Source organism: Pyxicephalus adspersus, chromosome Z, assembly GCF_032062135.1.
Source record: "Pyxicephalus adspersus chromosome Z, UCB_Pads_2.0, whole genome shotgun sequence".
Classification (NCBI taxonomy): Eukaryota; Metazoa; Chordata; class Amphibia; order Anura; family Pyxicephalidae; genus Pyxicephalus; species Pyxicephalus adspersus.
In genome coordinates this window covers 54,498,564-54,509,076 of record NC_092871.1, presented here as the reverse complement: position 1 = coordinate 54,509,076, position 10,513 = coordinate 54,498,564, and the positions used below count along the sequence as shown (strand labels likewise).

At 38.2% G+C, this 10,513-nt stretch overlaps 1 protein-coding gene across 2 annotated transcripts; it reads left to right on the top strand.

Moving 5' to 3' along the window:
• Nucleotides 1–301: 301 nt before the first annotated feature.
• On the top strand, nucleotides 302–9,054 carry LOC140343533 (leucine-rich repeat neuronal protein 1-like). Of its 2 annotated transcripts, XM_072430229.1 has the most exons (3): nucleotides 302–775; nucleotides 1,311–1,447; nucleotides 6,364–9,054. In XM_072430229.1, the coding sequence occupies exon 3, from the start codon at nucleotides 6,416–6,418 to the stop codon at nucleotides 8,624–8,626; it is 2,211 nt and encodes a 736-aa protein (XP_072286330.1). In that variant the 5' UTR covers nucleotides 302–775; nucleotides 1,311–1,447; nucleotides 6,364–6,415; the 3' UTR covers nucleotides 8,627–9,054. The 2 variants fall into 2 exon arrangements, with proteins under 2 accessions (XP_072286330.1, XP_072286331.1); XM_072430230.1 differs by lacking the exon at nucleotides 1,311–1,447.
• The last annotated feature ends 1,459 nt before the right edge of the window (nucleotides 9,055–10,513 follow it).

Sequence of the window (10,513 nt, the reverse complement as noted above, 5' to 3'; positions counted from 1 at the left end):
TATCAATGTGTAAATATGAATGTATTAAATGGCAAGACATTTTTTCGCAAGTTTGTAGCATGGCTGCCCACCCTATTTATTACACCTTTAAGCTAAATGGTAGCACAATATTACAATCTTTATTTGTTCTCATCTGCAGTATGAAGCAGACTGTGTCTCGATCTCGTAGTTCCACAGCTAGCACCCTTCCTCAGTCTGCAGCTGGCACCAATGATGTCACTGTTTCTCGGTGCAATGTGAGCAAGGCAGGAAAGGGTTAAGAATGAGACTCCCTCTGTTTCCAGGCAGGTCAGTGAAGTGATCCTGGTCTGACACCAACACACACAGCTTATCCATATTGGTAATATCACTGTGTGTTGTCAGTTTCTATATCAGAAGCTTTACACTATCCATTCTCCCATTCCAGTCCTTCCTTCCCTCTACTATTGGCTGCTATCCTGGTGCTTGGCAAGTCCTATTGGCCGCCCTTAGCAGCTGTCAGATAAAAAGCTGCTTTTCTACAGCATAAGCACAAGAAACAATCAAGCAGAGAGAAGAACATGAGGTAGAGAGAAAGAGCATAGAGATAACATTAGACAAAGGCAAGGCTAGCAATTGCTAGAGAACAGAAGTATTTTCAGGGTTAAGGCTTTGTGGTAACAGACAGAAGGCTGCAAGCAACCAGAGAAGGCTTGGCGAATAAAAGAGCGTGGAAGACAAAGAATGGGAGAACTCCGAACATAAATCAGTGGCATAAAGTTCAAGACGTCGGTTTTAGAACTGCAAGTGGAGTGAGGTATTTCTTTTTTTTTTTTTGGCTTTCCTTTAGGTTTACTCATCTCCTCTTCAAGTTTTTTGTGCCTTGCCTAATTTGACCTTTTATTGCAAATCCATTTTAAATGTGACAGTCAATTACTCTACAATTTATGTGTCCATCTTTGTTTTTGAGTTGCCATTAACTACACTCCTACATTTCTCTCCCCCCATTTTTTCCCTTACTTACCTTTGCCATACCTCCTGACCACAACTTAAGAGTGACCGGTCTTCCCCTGTGGGTTACCTACATTTCTTGTATGTACCACACCCCTGTTGTTTCTTTACTGTAGGATACTTAAAGTACTTCCCTTGCTATCGTACTGCCAGTCCATGATGGAATTCTCTTGTGGGGTTTGTTTACAGTTTGACTTTTTATCCCCAATTTATCTTTTTCAAGATATTTTCAATCATGGCCCCCATCTCTTTAGATTCTGCTTCCCCACCTTTTAGGCCTCTGATTTATACTATTACTGAGCCCTCTCTTTCATCACAAATGTTTTATTATTCTTTTTTAGCTCACTGACCCAGAGGAAGGATCAAGTAGGCTTTATACCTATCTTAGTGCAGTTGTGGTCAAAAGGAGACCCTCTTGTTCTGTTCTCTTCCCATGGCCTGCAAGCACTATTGTCCCTCAACAGCTGGAGAGCTACAGGTATTCTAACACAATGCAAAGTCACTTACTCCACTTAAGTAATTTTGAGTCATTTTTTTGGTTTATAGTTTTATGTGTGCTTAAAACTAGAAATAAAAAGTTTTTCTTTATTCCAAGAAAAAAAATTCTAAATAAAATTCAAATTAAGCCTGTCAGGTTGGTAAATCAAGCCTTTCTGTTGGTTGCTGTAGCTTGTTGTAGTCAGTGCATGCAGCTTTGCATTACTGAACCAGTTTACACTAATACATTAACTACTTATCATTCTTTATATAATTATACCATGTAACAAAAGTATAGCTGTGACCTATGAATTTGAGTATGCAATTCTTACAACTATTTTTGTAGTTTTTAAACCTTAATGTAATAAGGAAGGGGGGGGGATCACAAGGCTCTCTGCAGTTTACTTAACATGTTTCTTTCCTTTTTTATCCCCACTTTGTTTGGTAAACAATGCAGCTCAGAAACCATTTTGCCTATGCAGCTAACAGCATGCTCAGCCATGATTTTTGGAAAACCACCATGAAAAATACCCCATTTTGTTTATCATACTACAGCTTTTAAAAGGTCAGTCTGCCCAAGGTGGATATACAATGACCAGGCAAAACATTGCTATGCTGCCAAAACAGCTCAGACCTATTAAGACATGAACTCCATAGCACCCCAGAGGGTTTCCTTTTGCATCAATACATTGGCACACATCCTCCACCAGCCATGCCTTCCTCTCTGTGGCTACACAGCTGCAGTGTTCTGACAACTTTCTCTCATGGCCACCCCCGCATACTGGGTACACCATACAAGAACTGTCATTTTTGAGGTGCCCATCACAAAATTACATTTCACCCAGATTTTCTGTTTACCCATTTTGCCTGCTCCTGACATGTCACTTTCTAAAACTAACTGTTTGCATCCTGTTTAACAAATTCTGTGTAATATTATTTGTGGAATATCAGTGTATACCTATTTGTAGGTTCTTAAGCCACCTAAAAGTAATTTTTAAGTTTTACATTATCATAAGGGGATCCAACTCTCCATGAATTTGTATTTCTTTTTATGACTGTAACAGGAAGAACCAGAACACAAAAGATGGGTGGGGGCACAAGTTTTAAACAGTAAGGTCAAAGTTTGTGGGGTCCATTTTGTATATAAGCAATGCTTTGTTATAGCTTTATATGAGGTGCAGACATTTTCAAACAGCAGATCAGAGGATCAAAATCTCAGTGCTGGGATCTTTTGGGGCAGAAGTTGAGCTCCCAGTTCTGGAGAGGAGGGACTAACAAGGAGGAAAAGTAAACCTTCTTTTTGTCAATGTAGGGTAAAGCAATGGGTTCAGTTTTATGACAGTCCCACCTGCTTTACATACTTACCTTTTACTCCTCGTGAACTAGGTGAAGTGAACAGAGAGAGCCATGGGTAAGCTTCAAGTCAGAACTTCCTCATTCTTCAGTTTTGAAAATTCTCACCAAGACATTATGTGATCAGTCTGATTACCAAACTCCAGTCTAGTCATCAGGAAGAAAAGGAGGGAAAGTGTTGGTGTTACAGATAGGTTTAGAGCTTAGAATTAGTGATAGGGTTACAGGGAGGGTCATTGTTAGAGTTAAAGAGTGGTAAGTTCAGTGATAGAGTTATTAGGATGATAGGTGTTAGGGTCACAGGGAGGTTCAGTGGCATATTTAAAGGCATGGTGTTAAGGTTACAGGGAGGATAATTGATCGGATTAAAGGTATGGTAAGTGTTAAGGTTACAGGGAGGATAATTGATAATTTAGAAACAGGGATGGTACATGTTAAGGTTTCAGGTAGTTTACAGGTTTTAAGAAGGAAACCATAATACATAGGTGTGAATTGGTCATTTGTTTTGGCTCAGTAAATTAGTCAGCGTTAGAGTTACTGGGAAGGTCAGGGTTGAGATTACATTGAAGGCTTAGTGTCTGGGTTACAGGAGAGGTCAATGCTAGGATTACAAATCTAATGTTAGGGTTACAGAAGGGGTTAATGTTATAGTCATGGGGCAGCATGGTTGGCTCAGTGGTTAGCACTCTCACCTTTTTGCAGCACTAGGTAACAGTTTAGAATCTCAACCAGGACACTATCTTCAAGCAGTTTGTATGTTCACCGTGTAAACTGGGTCGTCCAGTTTCCTCCCACATCCCAAAAAAACATGCTGTTAGGTTGATCAGCTTTCCCTCGTTGTCCTTAGACTATGTTAATGACATATGACCATGACATTAGATTGTGAGCCCCTTTGAGGGACAGTTAGTGATAAAAAAATGGACTTTGTAAAGCGCTGTGTAATATGTCAGCGCTATAGAAATACTGGCTAATAATAAAAAAAATAATATTAGTTACAGAATGGGTGAAAATAAGGGTTACCAGAAAGTAAGAATTACAATATGGGTTAAAGTTATAGGCTTATAGTGTTAATGTTAGGATTACAGGGGGTGTTAAGGTTTCAGGCAGGGTTAGTGTGAGGGTAACAGTCTAGAGGTTAAGTATAAAGGTTACAGGAAAGTTAATGTTAGAATTACAGTGTGGGTTAATGTTAGGGCTATATTCAGTGTTTATATTAGGGTTAGAAGTAATATTCTGGTTACTAGGAGTGTTAGTGTGAAGGTTATAGGGAGGGTTAGTTTAAGGCAACCATGGGGCTGTGCTAAAAACTACCAGCTTAGCTACTGGAACTGAAAATGAATCCATTAAAATAGAACCAAATTATTTCTAGTGAAGTCCAAAAGTAATGGCCAGCATATTTTCACTTGTGCCCATACAAAACATTTAAGTTTATCCTTTTAATAAATAGTAAATATAAAAGAAATACTTAAACGGGCTTTTAGCTATATTTTCCAATTAAAAGCCTGTAGTATTGAAAGTGCAATAAAGAGTGTTACCAATGTACAAGCAATCGATCCTGTGTTTGTAAGAACGGCTTTATCAAATATCTAGGTCACAAAACCCACCACTGAAAATTGCCCTGTATCATCTATGGTTCCTCAGTATTCTGTACACAGCCACCAGCTGGAGCTGTCCTTGGTGCTGAAACAAAGTACATAAGAGCCACCTGTTATTTAGGATGGTCATGTCATTAAAATCTAGCTCCAGGCAGCAATTGATGCCAGTCAGTAAAATGCCAACTGTAATTAATGTCAGTCTACTCCATACCTTAAGTGCCACTGTAGCCCATTTTTTATTTTTTCAAAAGAGTCCTTTCAGTGACACCCTGTCACCTCCCATTACCCAAGGTACACTCAGACTGGAGGAGAGTTGACATTTTCTGTAAAGGAAACTTCATTTGGACCCAATTGAGCAACAAATCCCTTTCTTCCCTACTAAGTAGGGACTGTGTTATTTTATGATATAGCTTCTCAATATTTAACATACCTTCTGAGCAGGTTTGCAAGCTTTGATTCACTGAGAACTACACAGAGCAGGACTAGAAATCTGGGAACACAAGCCACAGATGATTGATATGTACCATTCAGAAATAAGGGATTCTAACATTATAGTGGGATTTAGCCAGCACAGTAGCGAACATGACAAAGACATCCATTTATCAGATAGTTGGAATCTGCTTGGACAATGGTAATGGGTTTTGTTCTTGTTTGACTTAATCACCTTTAAGATAATTCTGGTATTTTGTAACTATACATATTGCAGTGGTATGTGCAATACATTGGGCTTGATTTATTAAATCTCTCCAAGACTAGAGACATCTGGTCCAGAACTAAAAACATTTGCCAAATAATTGCAAATTAAGAAATCCATTCCAGGTTGGTCCAGTTTCTCCCATGTTTGTCTATCTTCTCCAGACTTGGGGAGATTTAATAAATCAGGCCTAATATTTGTCATGTTTTAATCATTACACCTGTGCACATTGCCCTTTTAATTTAATTTTTGCCACCCCTCCACAGCTATGGCGTATTAAACGATATAGGTGGCTCAGGATTAATTCTGTGCCTTCATTTCCATGTAGGATGGATGCTCAGGGTGTTGCCATGGCAACATCTTAGTGGAGCTAAAAAGAGCTAGGAGACAAAGCTTAAGATGGGGAGAAAATAAGGAATATTGGCAAATATGAAGGGAGACAAGGTAGGCGAGGGACAGACAGAAAAGTGTCACAAGGTGGAGGCAACAAAAAAGGGCCTGGAAAGTATTGTGCAGTTAGAGAAATTGCATGGAAACACAGAAATGAATCATAGAGATGGGGGCAATAAGGATTAGAAATGCAATGGTTTAAACAGGAAAAAAAATCAGCTTTGTTTCAGAAATAGGTGTTACCATTTAAAGGTGCATATAATAAGAACTGTGTGTTTTTTCCTTTAGCGACCAGTCCTCATCTTCCTTTTTGTTGCCAAGAGAAAAAAATAAAAAATAGTTGTGAGTAATCATGCTATTCTTTGTGCGTAAACAAAGAAAGATGTCCTCCTCATATATTCACATGCATATTGTATATATGTAATACATAAAATATAATGCTTTGACAGTGGAAGGCAAGGATAGAAGAAAATGTATCAAATTCTTCCAGTGATGAAAGGGAAACTGTAACTTTGTAAAGCAGCTCCATGTTTTTTGTGTTTAATACTGTCATGGCTAATCAGAAACTAGATTACAGCATAATATTTTGGCACATGTATAGGCAGGAAAAGGGTCTCACCCCTCTGATTCTCATTTATAAGACCCAGTATGAGAAATAATTTTTACATTTACTTTACATACATTGGTAAACCTGAAAAATCACATTTTATTACTAAATATCATTATTTTACACAGGCTCCTCCATGAATTTTTTTAATGAATTTAGCTAAACTACTCTGCAAAACAGGAAGCATTGGGCAGCACAGTTTGTCTTTGCTAAGTAAGTGTGCAGAAAACTATCATGAAATTATCCTTTTTAACTCCAGTCTCTATGTCTCGTTGCAGGTTTATTCTTTCCCAACTGGATTACTGGGATTTCCTAAAAAAAACACTGAACATGCCTCATTTGCTATATGTAAAAATAAAAAAAACGCTGCAGTGGACTGAAATTTGTACACTTGTTATAATTTTCAATGTATTTGCTACATCATGTCTGACATTCTGTCCTCTTCAGTGTGTTTGTGAGACAAGGCCCTGGTTTACACCTCAATCTGTGTACCATGAAGCAAAGACAGTGGACTGCAATGACCTTCTGCTGACTCACATCCCAGAGAACCTCTCCACAGACACTCAAGTTTTACTGCTTCAAAGCAATAAGATCTCACATATGGGATTGGAACTTCAAGATCTGGTTAACCTTACAGAACTAGATTTATCTCAAAATCACTTTCTAAGCATTGAAGATTTGAGTATTTCAAACCTGTCTCACCTGATTACTCTTTATCTGGAAGAGAACCAGCTCACACAACTTCCAGATTATTGTCTAAAAGATCTGGAAAGTCTAGAAGAGCTATATATTAACCACAATCAGATTAATTTCATTGGTCCCCATGCCTTTGCTGGCTTAGGCAAGCTTTTAAGACTTCACTTAAATGCTAATCGACTATGTGTTATAGATTCAAGGTGGTTTGAAGACCTTCCAAATCTTGAGATACTTATGATTGGAGAAAACCCTGTGAGTGCACTTCAAAATGTAAATTTTCAGCCACTAGGGAAATTACACAGTCTTGTGTTAGCCGGGATGGAACTTGACCATGTACCAGAAAATGCATTTTATGGACTGGACTATTTAGAAAGCCTCTCTTTTTTTGACAACCAGCTAACTTCTGTGCCCAAGGAAGCACTGAAACCTCTTAAATTGCTAAAATTTCTGGACCTCAACAAAAATCCTATAAGCAAAGTTCAAGCAGGAGATTTTAGAGACATGCCCCATCTTGAGGAACTAAGCCTTAATTCAATGGAAGAGCTTGAATCTATCGAGAGTGAGGCCTTTCAGGATCTGCCTGAACTCATTAAACTAGAAATCTGCAACAACCCTAGATTGACCTATCTAGATCCTGGTGCATTTGTCTCTAATGTTAATGCCTTGAAAACTCTTCTTCTCAGCAATAATCGACTAGCAATAATTCCACTTAAAGTATTGCTAATGTTGCCAGGCTTAACTGAAATCAGTTTGTACAGTAATCCTCTCCGCTGTGACTGTCAAAACAATTGGAAAGGACTTTCATCACTGAGACTGATTGAAGCCCAAGCAACACTTTGCACAGATCCTCCCCTTGTGAGTGGACACCTCTTTCAAGAAATACAGGGTCAAGCATGGCTAAATAGATGTCCACCATTAATAGATACACATTCTTTTCCTTCTCTGCTTCATCTATCCAAGCACCAACTAATAACTCTAACTTGCCAAGCAAGTGGTCATCCAAAACCTGAAATCTATTGGATAACTCCACACGGTGAAAGAATATCAGGAGGAAATGGCAGAGTACGTATTCAGGGAGAAGGTTCCCTGGAAATACTGGATGCTACAGAGGAGGACTCTGGTTCATATATGTGCCAAATGTGGAACTCAGATGGAACAGACAGCAAAAGTGTAGTTCTCTACATCAATGGAACTCAGGAACAAGAAGTATTTTCTCTTTCCATGGTTACCAAGAAAGTTCATTCCAGTTTTGTTGTAGTGGAATGGAAAATGCTGGGCGGCCCTGTAAATGTTCCAAGTGTTCTAGTCCCTGTTCAGTGGACCTCAGCAACAATGAGGATACACAACCCACACATCAGTTACACAGCCAAAGTTCCTCTTGAAATCCAGAAGTATAATCTCACCCATCTCCAACCAGCCACCAAGTATGAGGTGTGCCTTACAGTTTCTTCTAGTTCTTTTCCAAGTCAACACTCTTGCCTCAATGTGACCACTAAAGACGCTTCATTTTCCATGGCAGCCGTAGGTAGGCCAGTGAGTATTGCCCTCTCGGCAGCTCTTGGCTCTCTCATTGCTGGCTTGTGTATGGCAGCTGTTATTGTATATGCTGGTCATCACCTCCGCCATAAAAGCTGTGGACATTCATTAAAAAAGTATATGCAGAGGGCTTCATTCATCCCCCTCAATGATTTTTACCCTCCACTCATCAGTCTTTGGGAAGGAGAAACAGAGAAGGAAAAAGAGAGTACCATAGAGCAACCTGCCCTGGTGCCACCACAAGGGAATAAAACTTTTCCAACCATTGTTCAAATTGACACTTCAAAAACATACATGTGGCAGTCATAGACTTGTACAATTCTGATGACATTAACTAAGGACTTTGCTGCTTTCCATTCGTAGAGGGTGTTCCTGTCTTAGATCTTTTTGTACAAATGGTTATAAAACAGTTGTGAACTTAGCAAAAACCCACCCAAAACTGGCATTAGAGACAATTGGGAGGATTCTTGTCTCCTTTTTTGTTATTAGGAAAAAATCCACTGTTGTGCTCCATTACCAGAATCCAACAGTACAGTTTCAGGTGTCTTATGTGGACTTTTTTGTGAATAAGAAAAGAGTTTGGACTTAAGGAAACTATCTCACCTGTATTCATTTAAAAAGTTGGGAATTTCAGTAAACCAAAATGTTATTTTTGAATCATGTTGTGTGTAATTGCCTGTAATATTTTTTAAATAAAGGAAAATGAGACTGTAACCCTATTTTCCAAAGGCCTCATACACACTTTGTAAAATTGTTTTTCAGATTCTGGTTTTTAGAAGAGTTTCTCAGCTTGGTAAATAAAGTGGTACAAAAGGTAAATTGATGTGAAGTAACTTACAGGCCAAACATATTCTTTTTTACTGAAGTTAGTTTCCTGAAAGGAAATTCTGATTATGTGCTGTAATTACTGTTCTTTGTTTTACTGAATAAACATGGTAGCATGTTTTAAGCCAGACTGCTCTTGGCTTGTTAGGTATATTGACATTCAGCATGCAAAAATAGAACTTATGCCAAAAAATTTAAAAAAAGCAAAGTACTAGTATCACAAGTATTGTTGAGGCAGCCAATTGTAGTATTCAGGGAGCAGTACAGTAGTTATTTCAACACATCTTACTTCAAATATCCAGGGCCTAGCAGAGGCAATGGTGCCTTAGATTTTACACTGCAGATATACAGCCATGAGGCTGTAAGCACAGGAGTGCCTAGACACTGGTAAATACTTGGAAGTGTTCTGCTTTATTTCAGGAGTTACATTGGTTTCCCAATAACATACCAAATGTAAACTAATATTCTATAGAGAATAGCCAGGTCTAAGAATCAAAATGTCTACCATGTCCCTGAATATACTATACCTTTTTGCAACCATTAAATGGTACTTGCCTAATTAAAAGTACACTTGTTCTAAAGAACAAAATGTATTGACACAATAAAACACATTCTGCACATTGCAATTGCTACATGTGTGGTAGCAGAAATTGCAAAATATGTTTTATTGTAAATTATGTGTCAATAAATATTGTTCTTTTAAGCAAGTGTACCTTTAAAGTTTCATTTAACGGTAGCAAAAATGAATGTAAACTAGTAGCTAAATATCTCACAAGAAAACAACACAAAAACTGTAGTACACATTAAAACCAGAGTCCAAGTTATTTGGCTTATCGAGATAAAATAGAGTAACAGTAGAGAATTTTTCTTGCTAAGCACATTTTAGGCTCAGTTTGTAAAAATTGGATGAATGTTTATTGGGCAAACACAAATATCCCATTACTGCTTGTGCTTGGTAATTGTACAGTTGTAATGAACAGTCAACTGCTAAAAGCCTAATTTTTTCATATATTTTTTTTATTTTATCTCACAAAGGCATGGCTGTATTACCATAGGTAGGTACCTATTGTGTTGAAATCTACTTTCATGTGTCTGCATGGGGTACAGGATAGTGTGGAGTAGAGCTCAAACTGTCTGTGCATAAAAAGCAGTAGAAGAGACCTGAAATTGAGGACAGTCATAGTGAAGCTTTCAGTGGGTCTCCCTGACTCTGAAGTCCTAATGGTTACTCGTGAATAGACTCTGCTACTTGAGTTTTTTCCCTGCATATACTAAATTTATCCAAGGGAGTTTAGGGGCATGGGCATAGGGAGTTTTATTTATAAAGCAGTGATTTCGACATTTACTAAAACATTTTCTGGTAGAGAATCA

Coding starts and splice junctions, on each gene's coding strand:
- LOC140343533 (XM_072430230.1), top strand. CDS start 6,416: ATGCCTCATTTGCTATATGTAAAAATAAAAAAAACGCTGCAGTGGACT.